Raw genomic sequence first — 18413 nt, forward strand, 5'->3', positions numbered from 1 at the left:
TTCAATTAACCTACAAACCGGCATGTCTTTGGAATGTGGAATGAGACCAGAGCACCCAGAGAAAACCCACATGGTCGCAGGCAAAATGTACAAACTCCATACAATCAGCTCCCGTAGTCAGGTTTGAACCCGGGTCCCTGGTGGGCCAGATTGACCCCGGGTTTTAACCAGATCAGACTCAAGGAAATGGAGAAGGGACTCTTTGTGAGTTTACGAAATGTCAATGGAAGGGTCTCAACACCAAACGTTGAGCATCCATTTCCCTCTATAGGCCTGTTGAGTTCCCCGAGCAGATTGTTATTTGCAACAAGTTGGCAGGCTGGCACAGCAAAGACGGTTGCCTCACTGCTCCGGTGACGCAGGTTCGATCCTGACCTCAGGTGTTTGCACATTCTCCCTGTGAATGCGTGAGTTTCCAGCAGATGCTCCACTTTCACATCCCAAAGTCATGCTAGTATGTTTGTTAGCACCAGTTACAGGTGGGTGTAAAACCTGGAGGGATTTGATGGTGTGTGAGGGAGAATGGGTTGCAGTGAAACAAGTGGGTGAATGAGACTAATGGGGTCACTGAGCCTTTATCTCCAGGGCCAATTTGTCACATTCTGTGCCCAGAAAATATAAGGTTACATTTTAACCGGCAGTTGTAGGGTCCCTGGAGATCCCAGGACAATCCTGGAGACATTGGTAATCCTGGCCCAAATCACTTGCAGAAGGGGCCATCAAAATCAGCGGGGAATGAGCAGTGCTTTAAAAGGTAGGGTGCCTAGCTAAGGAGCACACCCGCAGCCCGCGTCTAAGAAAGGGAACTGGTTCTTTCTCAGGGGCGATGAAGATAGAGTTGACAGCAGGCAGCGTCTGAAAGGAATTGGATGGTTTGAGCCAATCAACAGCCACATCCTGCTGACAGGCGCTTGTTTGTGCCGGGGGGCTGACACACGGGCAGGGAGGCTGCAACTCGGCGACTGAGGAGCTACTCGGCTAGAAGCTCAAGCTAACGGCCGCCTGCAACCGGAGGACACTCATGGTGAGTGCATGCCCCCTCCAGCCCGCGGGAGCGCCCGATGCAGAGGGAGGGGGGATAAAGAAGGGTCCGGGCACACATTGCTTTGCATTTGCATTTGCATTCCCCAAGTGCAATGAATCGGAGCAGGCTGGAGAGGGAGAGGGACCGCCCGGCGCCTGGGTGCATGCATACAGCGCACAATGAGGCTCGGGTCCATTGTTCAGCCCGGCTCCCTCAAGCAGCTCGTCTCCTCGCATTGCCCGGCCCTCGCTCTGCCGCCGGCCGGCTGGAGGAGACGGTCCCTCAGCCTTGCCACTGATGCTGGGAGCCGGCACTCTGCCAGCGGGCAGCTGCACACTCGCTCTCTCCCTCTCTCCCTCCCTCCCTGCCGGCGCAGTGACCCGGCTGCACCGCCTGCCTCCACGGCGTGGAAGCGGAGCGACCTCCCTCGGGCGGCGGCAGCCCACGCTTCCCTCGGGCGGTCCCGCTCCGCGACACTTGCACCGAATCCGCTGACCCGGCCGTGGCTGATGTTGCGGTTCCCCCCCGGTGTGGGAATCAGTGACCGCCCCCAGTAACTGGGTGGCAGCGCCCGGTGCCAAGGTGGGCAGATGTCCGTCCCCCTCCAGCTTCACTCACACCGAGAGATGGGGGCGACCAGAATCGCCGGGGGCTGTATCATGTGTATTGCTGGTGTGAGCAGAGCTCCCCCCTGATCACTCAGTGGATCTTTGTGTGTGGACCTGTTCTTCACTCGGCGCCCTGAGATCAGGCGCTTCTCCTCTCGGGCTGCTGCGGCTGTTTCTCAACCATTGCTACATCGGCTGTGTGGGCAGCAGTCAGTTGTAACGGGGACTCGCATGCGGTGGTGTTCTCCGCCATCGCACCATTGCCACTCACTGTGTGCTGCCTGGCGGCTCTGTGATGTGTCTTACTCCCTCATCCACTGTCCCCACAACTGGACACAGATGGCTCCCATCCCTTAACCCCCGCCGCAAATCCGATGTATGGCGTTGTGATCTCCCTCCACGCCGAGCTTGGACAGGAATGTGTTCGCATGTGGGTGTCTGTTTGTAGCAGGGTGGCGTGCATGTGCATGCATCCATGTGGTTGTGCACAGTGCACAAGTGGGCAGAGTCCACAGGTGGTACACAAAAATGCTGGAGAAACTCAGCGGGTGCAGCAGCATCTATGGAGCGAAGGAAACAGGCAACGTTTCGGGCCGAAACGTTGCCTGTTTCCTTCGCTCCGTAGATGCTGTTGCACCCGCTGAGTTTCTCCAGCATTTTTGTGTACCTTCGATTTTCCAGCATCTGCAGTTCCTTCTTAAAAACAGAGTGTACAGGTGAATATGCAAAGTTTGTCGATAGCATACGCATGCAAGTACGCGATCACTGTTTAAACATTGTGCTGATACATGCCCCATGCCTGTGCTAGTACTTGGCGTGTGTTGGCAATGTATGCATAATAATCACATTTCTCATGTATCCCAAAGTGATTTATAGCCAAATTGTTGCAGAAACGGGGCAATCAATTTGCATATCACGTCCATAACAGCATGTGAACATGACCAGTCTTTTACTTCATTTGAGGGAAGTGGGCATTACTGGCGAGAGCAGTATGTATGCATTACCCATTAATGATTACCCCGAGAAGGTGCTGGTGAGCTGCCTTGACCTGAGGTAGTCCTTATGATGAAGTTACATAATAATGTGTTTGGGTAGTGAGTCCCAGGAACTAGATGCAATGATGATGAAACGCTGATCCATTTGCAAGTCATGGGCAGATGGAGCTAAATGATGGAGGCAAATACTTGACAGGTCGGGCAGCATCTGTGCAAAGGGAAACTGAATACATGTTTCAGATTGATGACCTTTCAGAAGAACAAGGTCTTTCATTAAAACTGTGTTTCAATACAAATTAATCTCTTTCAAAATGGTCTGCCTTTTTAAGTGTGCAGAACTCATCTTAAATGCCATTGCACAATGCAGAAAGCATATGAAACAAGTATGTTTTTGCACTGTTTGTACCACATTTTGTCCATTGGTGAGGTAATCTTCCTTAGTATTGTTATATTAGAAAGTATAAAACAGAAACGAGTTGCAAGTGGTGGATTATCCTGCAGAGATGAGTGTGATATTTCGGAGATTCTGCTGCCGTGAAGAACATGATATCATTTCTTTACTACAGAGGGGAGTGTGGTTTGTATGGTGGGCGATGTGTAGAAGCACATTGTAGGGTGAGCAGAATCATTTTTATGTGTCACAATCATCATAGTCTATGTGCTCTCAATTCACTGATTATATATTAGCAAGGCTAATATATTACTATTTGTTTTTTTATTAGCTATTGCTAGTGTAGGTAGGTGGGGGCGGGGGGGGGCGTTGATGGGTATGCAAGAGAGAATAAGGTGCTTGGGAATGTAAATGCAGGAATGTAACTCATGGTGTGCTCTAAGAAGCAGCATAGACTTGATGGGTTGAATGGTCTCCTTCTGTATTGTGTGAAACTGTGAGAATGAGAATCAATACTGTTCTGACTAATCCAGTAACTGAAGGCAATGTAGGAGAGAGATGTTCTCTCTGGCCCTAGTTTCAGTTTGGGGTTTTGAATGTATTGTACATAATACAGTTGAACAACCGTTGAAGTAACCCCCAATCCCACTGCATCTTCTTTATTGTGACCATTTTAGGGCAATGTAGGATTCTAGATCATTGAGCAGCTGCCAGTCATTGTGTCCCAGAGCAGAGACTCACCAGGGTTGCAGGGTTCAAGATCATATGAAGTTCTCTCCTGAGACAGTTGTTGTCAAACAGCCCGCTCTCTCATGCTGTCCAACTCACAGTGTCAGTGGAAATAACATGCACAACATACTCAACACTCACGGCAGATGGTGGCTCTTGTAAAGGATGTGTAACCAACCACCTATATGCCTGCATCTCAGAGCAATGTGCCGCAAGCTTGGGATTAAAAAAAGCAGTGCCTTTAGGGAAATGGTGCAATGACGGTGTGCGTTACATTGGCAGAGAAGAATCTTCCTGTTGCTCTGTATTTCTGGTATAAGTATCACAAATCCAGAGATGATCCAGACATGTCACTGAAATACCTCGAGTTGTCTCGCTGAGTGTGTCCTCGCTGGCAGACACAGACATTTCCTGTGACAGTAACTCAGTGGGCCAGTCAACGGGAGAAAATGGATAGGTGATATTTCGGGTGTGGACCATTCTGTATGTGGGGGGATAGGGCGGGGGGGGGGGGGGGGGGGCAGGGTAGGGCGGATGGGTGGGGGGGTGGGGGAAGGGTTGGCTCTGTTTTATAGTCTCTAATATAACCAATACTAAGGAAGGTTGCCTCTAATGGACAAAATGTAGTACATACAATGCAGAGTCTACTGGTATCATATGTTTTCTGATGAATATTGAGTTTAGGTTGTGCTCTGCTTTATCTAGGTCACTATGGTGTTCTTAATATTACAAAAGGTGTCCTCTGCATTGCAAGTCTTCTGCAAAGGTCTCCAAATCGGGTCAGGTTGAATATATTAAATGTTACAATTACTTAGACTTGAGTCAAATTCCAGTTGGGTATAGATTGGGTTTGGATTGGGTTTTGATCTCGGTTTTTGAGGAGCACTGATGATTTTAAGAATCGGGACAAATGTTATTTATTGATACATGCTCACCTCTTCTGATCATGTGGAGGGCAGAAAAGTCAGCTGGCCATTCCTTGGCGGAAGTTGCTGAAACGTGAATTAGATATGGCAAATAGCAAGTACTTACTTGAAAGCTGCTTAAACTCATGTTGGAGAAGGACGTTGGGTAGGTTTACAGTGCGGAGCATAAATATTGCCTTGAATGAGCATAGCCCAAAGTTTAATCATTTTTCGTGACGAGCTCTTGCATTACATCATTATTTCAGTGCCCATATCCAGAGTACAGTGAATGTGCCAACTTGTAATTTCCGCATGTTTGAGCGCATGTTTGAGAGAGCACTGTGTCGCAGCTAATGTGTGGCCCTGGTACTGAGGCTCCAAATCCTCTGATCAATTTCCTTGAGGGTTGGCTGGCTGTTTGGCAACAGAGAACATTTACAACCTTGTCAGATCTTGCCCTCAACAGTGTGCTGCGCAGTATTTAGCGACTGATCAGCTTTGAATCTGATGGGTTTGGCTGGGTCATAATGGTGATCTTAATATTACAAAAGGTGTCCTAGAATCGAGCAGAGTGTCCAGCCTGGCACACCAGATCCGCACCAAGACTATGCTGGTGCATTGGATGAGAAGTTATGTGGCTGTCCCACTTGGGCGACCTAATTGGCGAGTTTAGAAGAGTTTGAAAAAATGACACGTTGAAGACCTCCTTCTACTATGTAGAAGACCTCCTTCGACCTCCTTCGTCTATGTTAGACCAGCTTCAACTAGCTACGACTACCTTTGACTACCCCCGATTATCTATGACCTACTACGACTAAACCTATGAGTAAAAAAAGCATAGATTTTTTTCCATGGCGACCTTTTTTTAACTCGCGGGCATTATTTAACATATTGAAAAACACACGCCGCGACCTAGCTGAGGCCTCGAGTATGCGGAGACCATTCTCGAGCATGAAGGAGAGTAACAAAGACCTTCTACGACCTTGTGTCGACCATGCTGCGAGTATGAGTCAAGGGCAAACTCACCAGAACTTGCGGATTAGGTCCCCCAAGTGAGACAGCCACTTTAGAATGAAGCCCTGTTCCCATCAGGTGGATGTAAGAGATCCAATGGAATGACTTGAAAAAGAGCAGGCACGTTCTCTCTGGGTCCACAGCCTCACATCACTAGAGTATAGTGGAAATTCGAAAAATGATAATGCACGTTTGTGGTTGAGGCAACGACTTTCCGAAGTCTGGTCCAAAGGGAGAAGCTGGAGGAATTTGTCTGCAGGCGAGGCAGCCCAGTCATTCCTTTATTTGCTGTTGAGAGAGTACATTTCTGTTGAGCTAGTAAATAATTGCTGATGCCTAATTCTGTGTGCGTGTTTTCCCTTGCATGAAACCAAGTGCAGAGGCACACAATTTCTTCACTTACTCACTTATTATGCCACAGAAGGAGGACATTCGGCCTATTAAGTTTATGTCAGGTCTCAGCAGAGCATCCTGTTATCATTGCTGTAAATATAAACAATCCATTTTTTTTAGCCAACTAAAGTTGAACATTGCTGTTGTCCCATTCCAATATTAGTTGCCTCTTAAACCTTGAAGAAATGCATTTGGTTGCTAATGTTAGTTTTGCTCAAACCCCATGGCAGTAATAATTAATTATGGCATATCAAGTTTCATTCTGTACTGGTGTGTGGTTTTCTTTAATTCACGGCATTCTGGCGAGAGCTATGAGGTAAGGAAAGCGTTTTCCAGTACAGAAGGAAACTTGATTCCAATACGAACTAAGAAACACAAATGATAAACATCCACCAAAAACTGTAGTGTCAGCTAAATTGTACCTTGTCATGTTAACATATAGAGCATTGGTGAGGGTTCAAACTCACCAAGTTAAAGGAAATAAAAATCTTTAATAAGAGTTGGTTAAACCAGATCCCTACCCTCTGCAAGGTCTCTTGCAGCCTCTCACGATATATTATAACTAGGTAGGATCGACGTTCCCACAACAAGATACTTCTATCTCTGGGCTGAGCATCCTTGGTGCTGTTGTAGGGAATTGTTGTGGAAGAAAGACAATTACAGATTTAAAAAAAAGGCCATTCAGCCTACTTAAGTTATTTCATGTGATAGGAGCAGAATTAGGCTATTCGGCCTATCAAGCCTACGCCATTCAATCATGGCTGATCTATCATGCAAATGAGTATGAAGAAGTTTCCTGACCCGTCACCTGCCATGTCCTCTAGAGATGTTGCCTGAGTGACCCGCTGAGTTACTCAAGTACTTTGTGTTCTATGCAAGTCTTTCATTGGTGACGTACCTCAGTGTAAGGGGGCAGATGCAAACCAATTGTGAACTCTGCCCAGTGGCCGCTTAAGCTGATTGAAAACTCTCGCCCAACCCCCCTCCCCATTCCCTCGCCCACAACCGCACATTCTGATGGTTTTGCTGAGATCGCTCCTAGGCTTAACCCATCGTCCTTGGGCTATGGGGTCCAGAGCCCATGCCCTGCAATGGATCTTCTCAGCCTCCTTGGAATCATTATGGCTGTCTGCACAGCATTGCCAGAAGTTTTGGTGTGGGGTCTTCTGCTGGGCTGTGGCTGAGCCTGCTCTGGTCGATGGGGATGTATCACCCGCTGTCACCCTTCTCCATGTGGCTGAGTGTATGTGAGCTGGACCTTGCGGAAGAAGGCTCTGTGACTGGAACACACACTCCCAGCAAGGATTAGGGATTGAAGTAGAATTTGGTATCTATGCCTGAGACATAAACTGCTGGCCATCACTTCTGGATTAGGAGATAGCTGTGACAAGTTAATGGCTGCTAAAGAGAAAAGAGAGAGACTTGCATTGCATATGGTCACATTGGATCTTTCCAAATCTCTTCACAACAAATGGAGGATTCCTTGTTGTGTGGTCACTATTAAGAGAAGTGAGGATGGTCAGATAATGTACTTCTCCCGTGACTGCGTTACCCCATGCTCCTCAGAAGGAACACAAAAGAATCTTTTAGGTTCACCTAAGAGGCAGTGAGTCCAACTGTTCAATGCTTCATGAAGTATCAACCTGGGTATTGGTGCTCGGATCACTGGCCTAGGGCATTAACCTTTTGCATAAGAGACAGGAGTGTGCGAGGCCGTGCCAAGGTTGATTTAAAAAAGACGCGTCAGTAATGCTGACTTGGTAAAATGATCCTTTCTTTGTACCGTGTGAGTAGGAGCATTTTGTGCTAAATTTACTTATTTTCTGAACAGCTCGTGTTGCTGCGTGCTGTGTCAGGTTGTGGTCGGCCTTCCATGTGAAGCTGGGAGCAGCCTGACTGACATAAACGCTCCGTCCCCGCACTACCCTATCCTCTCTGTAAACCAAAGTGTTCTGGGAATTATAGCATAAACAAAGGCAATGAGTCAGCTCAATTTAAACAAAGCCAGAAGGGATTACAGCAGCAGTGTTTCATCTCAATTGTTTTGGTGTTATCCTGGAACGTGTGGGGTCGGGTATAAAGTTTAATCTTGTATTTCCCCCTTATGTGCAGTTGCTACTGGCCTTACACCTGGTCGGGTCAGGGAGAGTTTGTTAATCTGTTCCTCGTGGGAAGGTTAGTTTAAAGTCCAAACTTTGGCATCTGATTCTGACTTAACATTCAGCCTGCGATCAAAACTCCAAACTCCTATAAGGCCACGACATTGACAATTGGTTCGCAGGCTCCCAAAATACCAACGAGAACAAATATTGGTTTAATTAGATCCAAATTTCTTCCAGTGCGGGTTGGATTAAATGCACAAGAGGGTAAAGAGGATAAGGAAGAAGCAGAAGCGCAGAGTTCAAGAGGCTCCACGCCCACGTTCAGTGTGAGCCGCTGTGGATGAAGTAGGACCATTGAGATTTGATGTTTCCATCAGGTGGAGCTGGGACTGAAGAGGTGATTGTGTGGTTGGAAGTTTTACACAGAATCCTGGGTTAACTGAAGGTTGTGAAGAGTAAAGTCTACTGAGAAGAATACTTGAGAAACAGATCCTCATTTGGACATATATCTATATCTACATGAAAAGAAAGTGTCTAGTGAGCTATGAGCCAAATGCAGCTAAATAGGACTAGACAAGTATGCCAACGGGGTTGGCATGGACAAAGTGGGTCAAAGGGCCTGTTTCTCTGCTCTATAGCTCTATGACCCAACGGCTTAAGGCAATGAGATCAACAGCTCAAGGGATGTGGAGAGGTAGAATGTTGATAATGGGTGTCCGGGTTATGGGGAGAAGGCAGGAGAATGGGGTTAGGAGGGAGATAGATCAACCGTGATTGCCTCGATGGGCCAAATGGCCTAATTCTGCTCCTATCACTTATGACCTTATGGGAATGTGAGGTACTTGTTGGGGAGATCAAACTAAGTTCAATGGAACCCAGGACCAAATTCTCTACTCAGCAGTACTGACTAATGCTGGCACATTTAAATAGAGGCTATTTAAATAGAGGCTATTTAAATGTCAACTGCTCCCTCGATAATGCTCTTATCTCCTCTTCTGCCACATGCTGTGAGTTCAAGTTCCATGAGAGAAAAATTACAGAGAAAGGAATGGAAAGATATGCTGCAGGATAGCTGAAGATGAGAAGAGGAGTCAAGTGTCAACCAGTTGCCACTGTTTGTTTGTTGTGAAGCCAAAGCAACATTTAAAAATAGGAAGAGGTCCCGCAAGGGAATGCAAAGGGTTAATTCTGCAAGATGCAGTCGTCTTCTAATTCTCAGCTTGAGAAAGATGTTTTGGCACATTTCCATGAATTTTCACGCACCATGAGTTGACATTCAGATAACACTGACCATTAATGTCAGTGGACTGTGGAAGTCTGTGCACGAAAGATATGTCATTATGAGTCTGTTTATAGAGGCAGATGTTGTATTTAGACTGTAGTTACTTTAACCCCTTATTGTACTCCAGCTTGGTTTACCCATTGGGGTCTTGCCACCAATTTTAACTCATCTGGCCAAACTCAAGAGAGCGAAGTCCAGAGCAGGTGAGTCTTTCGCTTTGGAAGAAGAAATGGGGCAAACACTTAAGCTGGACCTCCTGGAGAGTTTGTTGCAAAGTAGCATTTCCTAAAGCAAAGATATACTGTGAGCTCTTTCATCAAATCAATGGCGACAAGTATGAAACATCTTGTGTCATCAAGAATGAGACTCGGGTCATAAACGTCAGGCAATCCAGCCTTGATATGGTGCCAAGCTCTGGAATTCCCACCTGAACCTCTCTTCTCACCAAACCTAATATTGTCTTATGTGGCTTGATGAGATATTTGGAGCACCAACGATTCTGTGAAGCACTGGGTTCATGTCCTGTGTTAAGCCACTGTATAGACTGCTGAATAAACACGGGGAACATACACACACTTTCCCTCTCCATCTCAAAGGTATAGAAGGCACTACAGCTGCTATCCACAACCAAGATCAGTGAATTGGCACTGACAGGAACGAAAAACAAGTCTTCCACTGTGCAGTCATCCACTAACAGGTTCACAATTTCCCCCTGTCATGTTCACTAGATTTATGGTATATCTATCGTACAATGAAAGTAGATAAATGATTAGCAAAACCTCAGGAACTGAGAAGATGTAAGGCTTTGTTCAAAAGCTCCAGCATTGCAAGGGAACCTACTGATGAAGTATGTTCAATGTTCCAACCATCTCATTCAAATTTACTTGACAAATGTTTATCGATGATGAATAACACACACGTATATGCAGGCCCACATGCATGTAGGGACACATGCACTGAAAACACATGTATACATAGACACACACAAACAGATATACACGCATTTATACACATACACACCCACAACATCAAAGTAAACAGCAACATGGTATTGAAAAATAAATCCACAGCTTTTTGATACCAGTGACCTCAGATCAATTAGCTATAATATTGGGGTAAGTTCTAAAACGGAGCACGACTAACTTGCATGGGATTCCAATAGTTGATTCGTGTTGGTTGTTAACGGGAAAAGGGACATACAGAAAATGGGATGCTTTAAATGTAAGATAAAGAGAATTCAAGGTATGTGTGTATTTGGTAGAGTGAAGGGCAAGGCAGGTAGGAATAAGGACACTGGATGACGAGATAAATTGTGGTTCTATTCAGGAAATAAAAGGAGAAATGGGTCTGGTATAAGCACCTGAGATCAAGTGTTTCTCTGGAGGAGTAAAGGGTTTGAGGAGCATACTTAAGAAGGAAATCACGAGAGCAAATGAGGGGCATGAGATATCTGTAATAGAAATGATTAAAGAAAATCCAAAGGGATTTTATGTATATTATTAAGGAGAAGTTGCTCCTTGTGTATTTTATTTTATACCGAAGTAGAATGATGAAGGAGCTGGGATTGCAGGGTGCATTCAGTAGAAAGGGATGGGATTGGAAACTGGCTGGACTGGTGCATTGTTGTCTTTACACAAGCAGCCAATGATGCTGGCTTTGTTACTTGGGACTGGGGAAGCAAGAATTTGTTATTTTGAGCGGATGTGGTTTGTGCTCATGACTTGAAGTGTGCGAACCTTCAATACTCTCTCTGACGTCTCACGTGTGTGTTGGCTGCATAACTGGGTGTGCAAATCTTTCTGCTTTAGTTTAGTTTAGAGAAACAGCACGGAAACAGGCCCTTCGGCCCGCCAGATCCGAATTCTCCAGCAACTTGTAATACCCTACTCCTGTCCATTGACCGCAAGCAGTTACTCCAAGTTCCGTTGACTTGATAAGCTGCCCTAGTCCTTTATCTGTTCCGTCATCTCACAGGATATCAGTGCTCGAGCATTTCTTTGATTCAAGAGCTGTTTGCCAGTTTGAGCAGAAGGCTGAAGCTGCTTGTGGCATTTCTGTGAATGTATGTTACACCAGCCTGCAAATTAGCCCGTACTGCGGGTTTTAGAGGACAGGGGGAGAACAAATATAGGATTTGTGGATAGTTGGTAGTTGGTAGGAGCATTAAGCTCCTGCTCACCCCTTAATCACCTGTGCAGTCATCACCTTTGTGCATCTACCTCTTAGCACCTTGCTTCTATTACCAGCATCAGCCTCTCTCCGACTTGCCTGACCACCTGTTCAATCTGCCTGACTCGTACGTCTGAGCTTCTGCCCAATGCCATCCCCTAACCACACATCGATCTTTACTTGGGCAGAAATGTCCCCAACTCTCTGAGACTTTGAAGTCTGCCATGGCAGAGGTTTTGAAGCCTCCTGTAAACTGTGGCGTGCCCTGGGGGCCTCAACCTTTCACAACATGTACAGAGAACTCCCTGTGACTGTGTGGGTTTACTTTGGGTGCTCTGGTTTCCTTCCACATCCCAACGACGTGTGGGTTTGCAGGTTAATCGGTCTCTGTAACATGTCCCTAGTGTGTAGGAAGTGGATGAAAAAGTGGGGAAAAAAGTGAACTAATATGAATGGGTGGTGGATATGAACTTAGTGGCTGGAGGGCCTGTTTCCATGCTGTATCTCTAAACTAAACTAAAATTAGTTTTTGTTGGCTGAGTGGCTGAGTGGTCTTGGTGTCCTTGTTGGCAGGCTGATCCGTTGACATTAGCTTTGAGCATCGTTTGACAGGTTCTAAGATGCACATGTCCGTGTCATCTCCCTCGCGAGGTTGCACAAGTCAAGGCAAAACAGATTATGTTGCAAATACTCCACAGTTCAGGCAGCATCAGTGAAGAGAGAAATGGAGTCAAGGTTTCAGGTCAAGGACCCTTCATCACCCAATCACCCTTCATGGCACAAATCAAGTGTTGTCCAGAGCAAGGCAAATTAGATGTAGTCTAATGAGAAAATGTACTTGGTGGAATCGTTCGTTTTTTGGAAAACAAAAGTCAGAAATGTTTGCGTATATTTTCCATGACTTAATGTAAGTTGAAAGAAGCCAACCAGTTCTTGTTGGAAAAGTTCAGTTCCAGTAGTTGAATGTTCATGAGAGATTGGGGCCTCCCTCCTTTCCCTCCCAGGCAAAACTGTGCACCTTCAGGACTGGTGGATGAAAAAAAATGTTTTTTTATAAGCACACTGTAAGAACAAGGCAGGGGCTCCTGATAACTGCCTTTAGTATATTGTTGGTAACATGAGCGATTCAGATACCACCACACAACAAGGCACAGTGCTTTGAAAACATGTCACTACTTTGTCTGATGGTAAACAGGAAAATGGTTTGACTTTGATAAATTACAAGATGACACAAAATGAAAAGTGCTGTCGAACAGAAAAGGAAGTAGCTAAGTGGTTTGATGGAAATGTGTTGCAAGAGTCTTTCATTACCTATTTAGGAAATGTTAGCAGTTCTCAATTGTGTTGCTGTTCTCAATTGATTTAGTATTTAATCTCAATGATATTCTGTTCCTTTAAAAGTACGTATTATGACAAACTGACAAGTCAGAATACTACTTGACTATAAATAAACATGCAGAATTCTGTGGGAGTTCAGACTTCCCAGCAAAATTCCACGTCCCTCAATGTTTGTGTTGGCACACACGGATATATTTCGCAAATGTCCACTCTCAGCTCAGCGAATATGCATACATGATTCCAAAGTGGGGGGTCGTTGGATCTTGGAGGACTTTTCCCCCCAGTCTTCAGTGTCACCTTGTCCATGAGGGAGAAAAGGTAGCCAGGATTTCCAGTCTGCCCTTTGGCCTGACACACTTGTCAGAGAACCAGTCTGTGTCGGTCAGCTAAAGGCAGGATCAGGAATAGCTCAATATCTTCCATTCCTCTTCCTCTGCTCCTGGCTCTATAGATTTAACATCGACTTGTTCTTACCAAGGAATAGAAGGAAAGAACTTCCACTGATGATGCACAGTGTATTTTAATAGCAATTTGAATTGCTGTATACCACAAAGTTCCAGAATGGAACTATGACCAGGTAAACTATTTCAGTGATGCTGGCCATGGGATAAATGTTAGTGCAGTAAACAGGGAGGAAACTACTCTGCTCTTTGTCAAAATTTCCAAGAGCCGTAGGTCTAACTTGAAAGGTCAGTTCGGCATTGAATTAAACTCTCCTCCGAGTGACACCTCTAAACAGTTTTTAACCTATTTTGTTTCTGCTCCTTCAGGAATAGATGCCAGTAAGATTCTCTTAAATTTCTTGTTCCGTTTGTAACTTTATTATTGCCAGTATTAATTATAGTGAATATCACCATGCTGTGATAAATGAGTAATGAGAATGATTGCAAACTTGCTGAAGTGTCTGCATATGTGATCAATAATACTTTTTAAAATTGTTGTAGTTTAGATAGTGATAAAGCATTTCACCTACTAAATTTATTTTGCTTCCACAGGTAGGTTTAATTAGGAATCTTATGCAGTTTTGCGCAATTGATTGGGAAGAGCAAGTCTGAACTGATCTCTGGAGATACTAAATGTACTTTGGGCTTCACTTATGGCAGCTAACTCCAGGTGGCCACATTGGTTAACAGCATTGGCCAGCCTTTTAGATTTACCCTTTTTTTTTAGAGGAAGCTGTAGAGGTGGTATAATTACAATGTTTAAAAGGCATTTAGGCAAGTGGTGGGGAAGGTAGAAAAGAGGGAAGTAGGCCAACCTTGGGCAAATGGGTCTAATCCAGGTAGACAACATTCATTGTGAGCGGGTTGTTTCTGTGCTGCACTGAGATATTAAAGAACATATGTTTCCCCAGCACTCCACCATCACCTTGTCAAATGTTGGTTAATTATATCAGGGGCACTGAGGGGATGGGTGTTTGGAGAAGTGGTTTTAGGGCTGGTAGTCATGAATCATAATATCAAGTAACAACGTGTTTCCACTTACTCTATTTGAGCAGGAAGACATAGATGGATATGTTGGGAAACCAACAGTGTGAGGGTGGAGTTGCTGGTGCTGTGATGAAATCTCGAGGAATGTGTTAAACCAGAATTGGTAGCCCTTCTCTCTAGTTTAGAGATACAGCACGGAAAGATGTCCTTTTGCCCACCAAGTTCGTGCCGACCCAGTGATTCCCGTACACTAGCACTAGCCTACACACTAGGGACAATTTACAATTTTTACTGAAGCCAATTAACCCACAAACCTGCACGTCTTTGGAGTGTGGGAGGAAACCGGAGCACCCGGAGAAAACCTACGCGATCACGGGGAGAACTTACAAACTCCGTAACAGACATCGCCCGTAGTCAGGATCGAACCCGGGTCTCTGACGCTGTAAGGCAGCAACTCTACTCCTGCGCCACCGTGCCGCCCATTTAGGGAATCGGATTAAGATTAGAATTTGGGAACAGCATAGGATCTCAACATCAAAGTAACAAGTCAAGTCAAGTCACATTTATTTATATAGCACATTTACAAAAACAACTCTCGTTGGCCAATGTGCTTTACATTTGTTATAAGAATAGTATAAACAAACACACTACATACATATATACATATAGCCCTCGCTCAGTGGACGTCAGGAAAGACTTGGGAGTATAGATACGATTTTAGTCTTGACTTAAAGGAGTCGATGGAGGGGACAGTTCTGATGGGAAGGGGGATGCTGTTCCACAGTCTAGGAGCTGCAACCGCAAAGGCACGGTCGCCCCAAAGCTTATGCCTAGACCGCGGGATATTCAGTGATTGCTTCATCTGGGCAAATTGTGTTAAAGCTTCTCTTTTTGTTGCTGTCATTAATTGTCACATACGTAGGTAGTTACAAGTCAAATAAATTATTCTATTTTCTTCACCATTAATCCTATAAACATCAGTGGTTGAAGAATAGGTACCACTGTTACTCTGTAAGATGTTCTGTATTAAAAGGTGGAAGTTCCCCTTTTTCCCCCTCATTTCTGGGGAATTGCTGATTGCCTGTATCTATCTTGCATTGGAAAGGTCAACATGTGGTGAATTATGGACAACGATCATTCACGTTATTGCTTCTCAGTTCAAGATGTTAGTCTTTCATTAACTGACAATGATAGTGTGCCAGACCACACACTCCAGGACAAGCACAAGATCTAGAGTGGCAGCCCAGAGCACTACTGAGCCATCTTACATATTACACCCACATGTAACATTATTTATGCAACACAAGCTTCTTCACACTCTTTTTTCATCTGGCCCTATCAGTATATTCTTCCATTCCTATCTCCTCTCCTAGCGTTGCTGTAAATGCATCTATGCTGATAATTTGTTTTTACGTATTAAACTATAACCCTTTTTGAATAGGAGAGGTAGAATTTGTGTCTATGTTCTGACCAATATCTATCCCTCGACCAACACTGTTGAAAATTAACTCTGCTACATGATGGACCTTGGTGTGTTCTTCTTCCTTAATCTAGAAAGTGAATAGGCTTCAAAAAATACTTAGTTGGCTGTGACGTCTTTCAGGCATTTTGAGGTATTGAAAGATTAACTTTATAGGCTCTCTTTTCAGTTTCATTATCCAGAAATGGGTGCACTGTGGATCATAGGAATCCCAGGGCACGTAGAGAATATACACAGTTTGATTGTCGCACATGGAAGACTAATGCTGAACATTGAGCAGTTGCCATGGTAATTGGTTAAATGCCACTGAGATCAGTGTGGCTAATATCGCAGCATTTGTTTTATTTCTTTCAAGTGCTCAAGGCAGTATTTCATGCTCATGTTTGGTTTGGGTAGCATGTGGCTAACGTCATGGATAAGCCAGCAAGGGAGCATCAAAACAATCTCAGAACTTGTATTACATTTTTAGAAATTCCGACCTTTTATTATTTATTTTGATGTCCAAGCAATTTTTTTTTTCTATTCCATTTCAGCTTGTGGATTAAAATTAAAAGCGGAAAACTGCTGAAAACACTCAGCAGGTTACGCAACACCCAAGATTATAGAAACAGCGTTAAAGTCCCATTGGCAATGCAGACATATCACATAGAAATCATAAAAGGTTGGCAGGCGGATACAGCAAATAGTTAGGGAGGCAACTGGTATGTTGGCAAGAGGGGATGGATTTAAAAAATGTTAAGTTTTGTTTCAATTTTACAGGAAACTGGTGAAGCTAGACTTAGAAAACAGCACACCTTTTTTACTCTCTCCCCAGGAATTACCTGAGAATAGGATTGGAGTCAGTCCAATGATTCACTGGGCCAATTCCTTGGAAGAGAGGATTGTCCTAAGAGAGAATAAACAAGTTGGGTTTGCCATCTTTAGCATTCATGAAAAAGAGGAGTGACCTCACTGGGACATATAAGATCTTCAGGAGTTATGACAGGGTAAATATTGAGATGTTTTCATTGGTGGGAGAGTCTTGAAGAGCAGATAAATTTGCATGGTAAAGGGCTGGTCATTTAACATAGAGATACAGTAACCCGTTGCTTTTACAGACCTCTTTCCAAGGGATTTTGGTTATATCGGATGGACCTACCAAACCTCACCACCAGCTGGACTGCCGATGCCACTCCCCCTCCAGCCGCCACCGCCTCCCTGGCCACTTCCTCACCATGCCTACCGTCACCACTGTCTGCATAACTATATTGAGACCTTGGGGCTTTGTAGCTAACAGCAGGCAAGGCTTTGGTCTTGTGTTTCAGATGAAAAGTGGCGCCTCTGCCAGTGTAGTTCTTGCTCAGCCTCAGTGTTATTGTTGGGTCCCTACACATGAACTGCCTTGTGTCACACTCAGTTCTAGTCAACAATTGGCAATAACAGACGCCATCCTCCCCCCGCCTCCCCACTATGGTCCGTTATAACGAGGGTTTACTGTACATGGAAATTTCTTCTCGCAGAGAGTGGTGAATCTCTGGTATTTTCTATCATTAGATCATGAGAAATATGTAAAGCAAAGGTAGATAACTATATTGAATGCACATGTATTAGATTTTTAGAAATGATGGTCTTATGTTAGTCATTTTTCTGTGCATGCTGGCGGCCAACTCCTACTCCTATTCTTCTGTGTTCCAGTTCTCTTTGACTGCAAGCAAGCATTAAACAACACTGTTATGTCAAGAATCAAGAGTGATTTGTTGTCATATGTCCAGAAACAGAGCAATTAAATTCTTACTTGCAGCGACTCGTTTCTTGCTTTCATTAGCTATGGCATTGATATTCAAGAGTGGAGAATTAATGGTACAACTTTATAAAATGTTGGTGAGGCCATAGCTGGAGGACTGTGTACAGTTGGTGGCCACACTATAGGAAGAAGAAGATGTACAGTTACAAATAGTTCCTGGATAGACTCAGTTTTCCTTGGAGTACCTGAGGGGAACTTGATAAAGGTGTACAATATTACGAGGGACCTATGTATGATTGATTAGTGGTAACCTTTCCCTATAGCAGAGTTATCTATACGAGTGGGCATAGGTTCGGGATGAGGGGTGGTGATTTGGAGGGGATCTGAGGAGAATTTGTTATCACTTAGTTGGTGGTTGAAATCTAGGATATACTGCACACGAGAGTGGTGAAAACAGGTACGCTCACAATAATAAAAAATATATCTGGCTAAGCACTTATATTGCCAAGCCATTGAAGGCTACAGGATGGGCCAACATTGAATGGTGAGCCATGCTACTCACTGTATGGTTCTGGCGCTAAATTATTGGGAACAAATTCTGAGAATGGTTTAAGTCAACACTTAGAAATGCAAGATTAGTCAAGTACAGTCAGCAAGAACGTCTCAAGAGACGGTTGTGTCTGACTGAAGATTACATTTTCTGAGGAGACAGATGAAAGTAGTGCATTCTAAGTACATGAAACGGGTTTTGCCGTATTGTTGACAAAATGTGGCAGATTGATCAGAAATGTAAAATTCTAGGAGTTCAGGGTAAATTTGCATATTTGATT

At 44.5% G+C, this 18413-nt stretch overlaps 1 protein-coding gene across 1 annotated transcript in view; it reads left to right on the forward strand.

Annotated features, from left to right (window-relative positions):
• The first annotated feature begins 835 nt into the window (after positions 1 to 835).
• limd2 (LIM domain containing 2) overlaps positions 836 to 18413 on the forward strand; it is a 38910-nt gene continuing 21332 nt past the window's right edge. The window contains exon 1 of the mRNA XM_055657090.1: positions 836 to 1024. Coding sequence (XP_055513065.1) covers positions 1022 to 1024 — 3 coding nt within the window. The 5' untranslated portion in view covers positions 836 to 1021. The remainder of the gene's footprint in view (positions 1025 to 18413) is intronic.

Source organism: Leucoraja erinacea, chromosome 27 (genome assembly GCF_028641065.1).
Source record: "Leucoraja erinacea ecotype New England chromosome 27, Leri_hhj_1, whole genome shotgun sequence".
NCBI lineage: Eukaryota > Metazoa > Chordata > Chondrichthyes > Rajiformes > Rajidae > Leucoraja > Leucoraja erinaceus.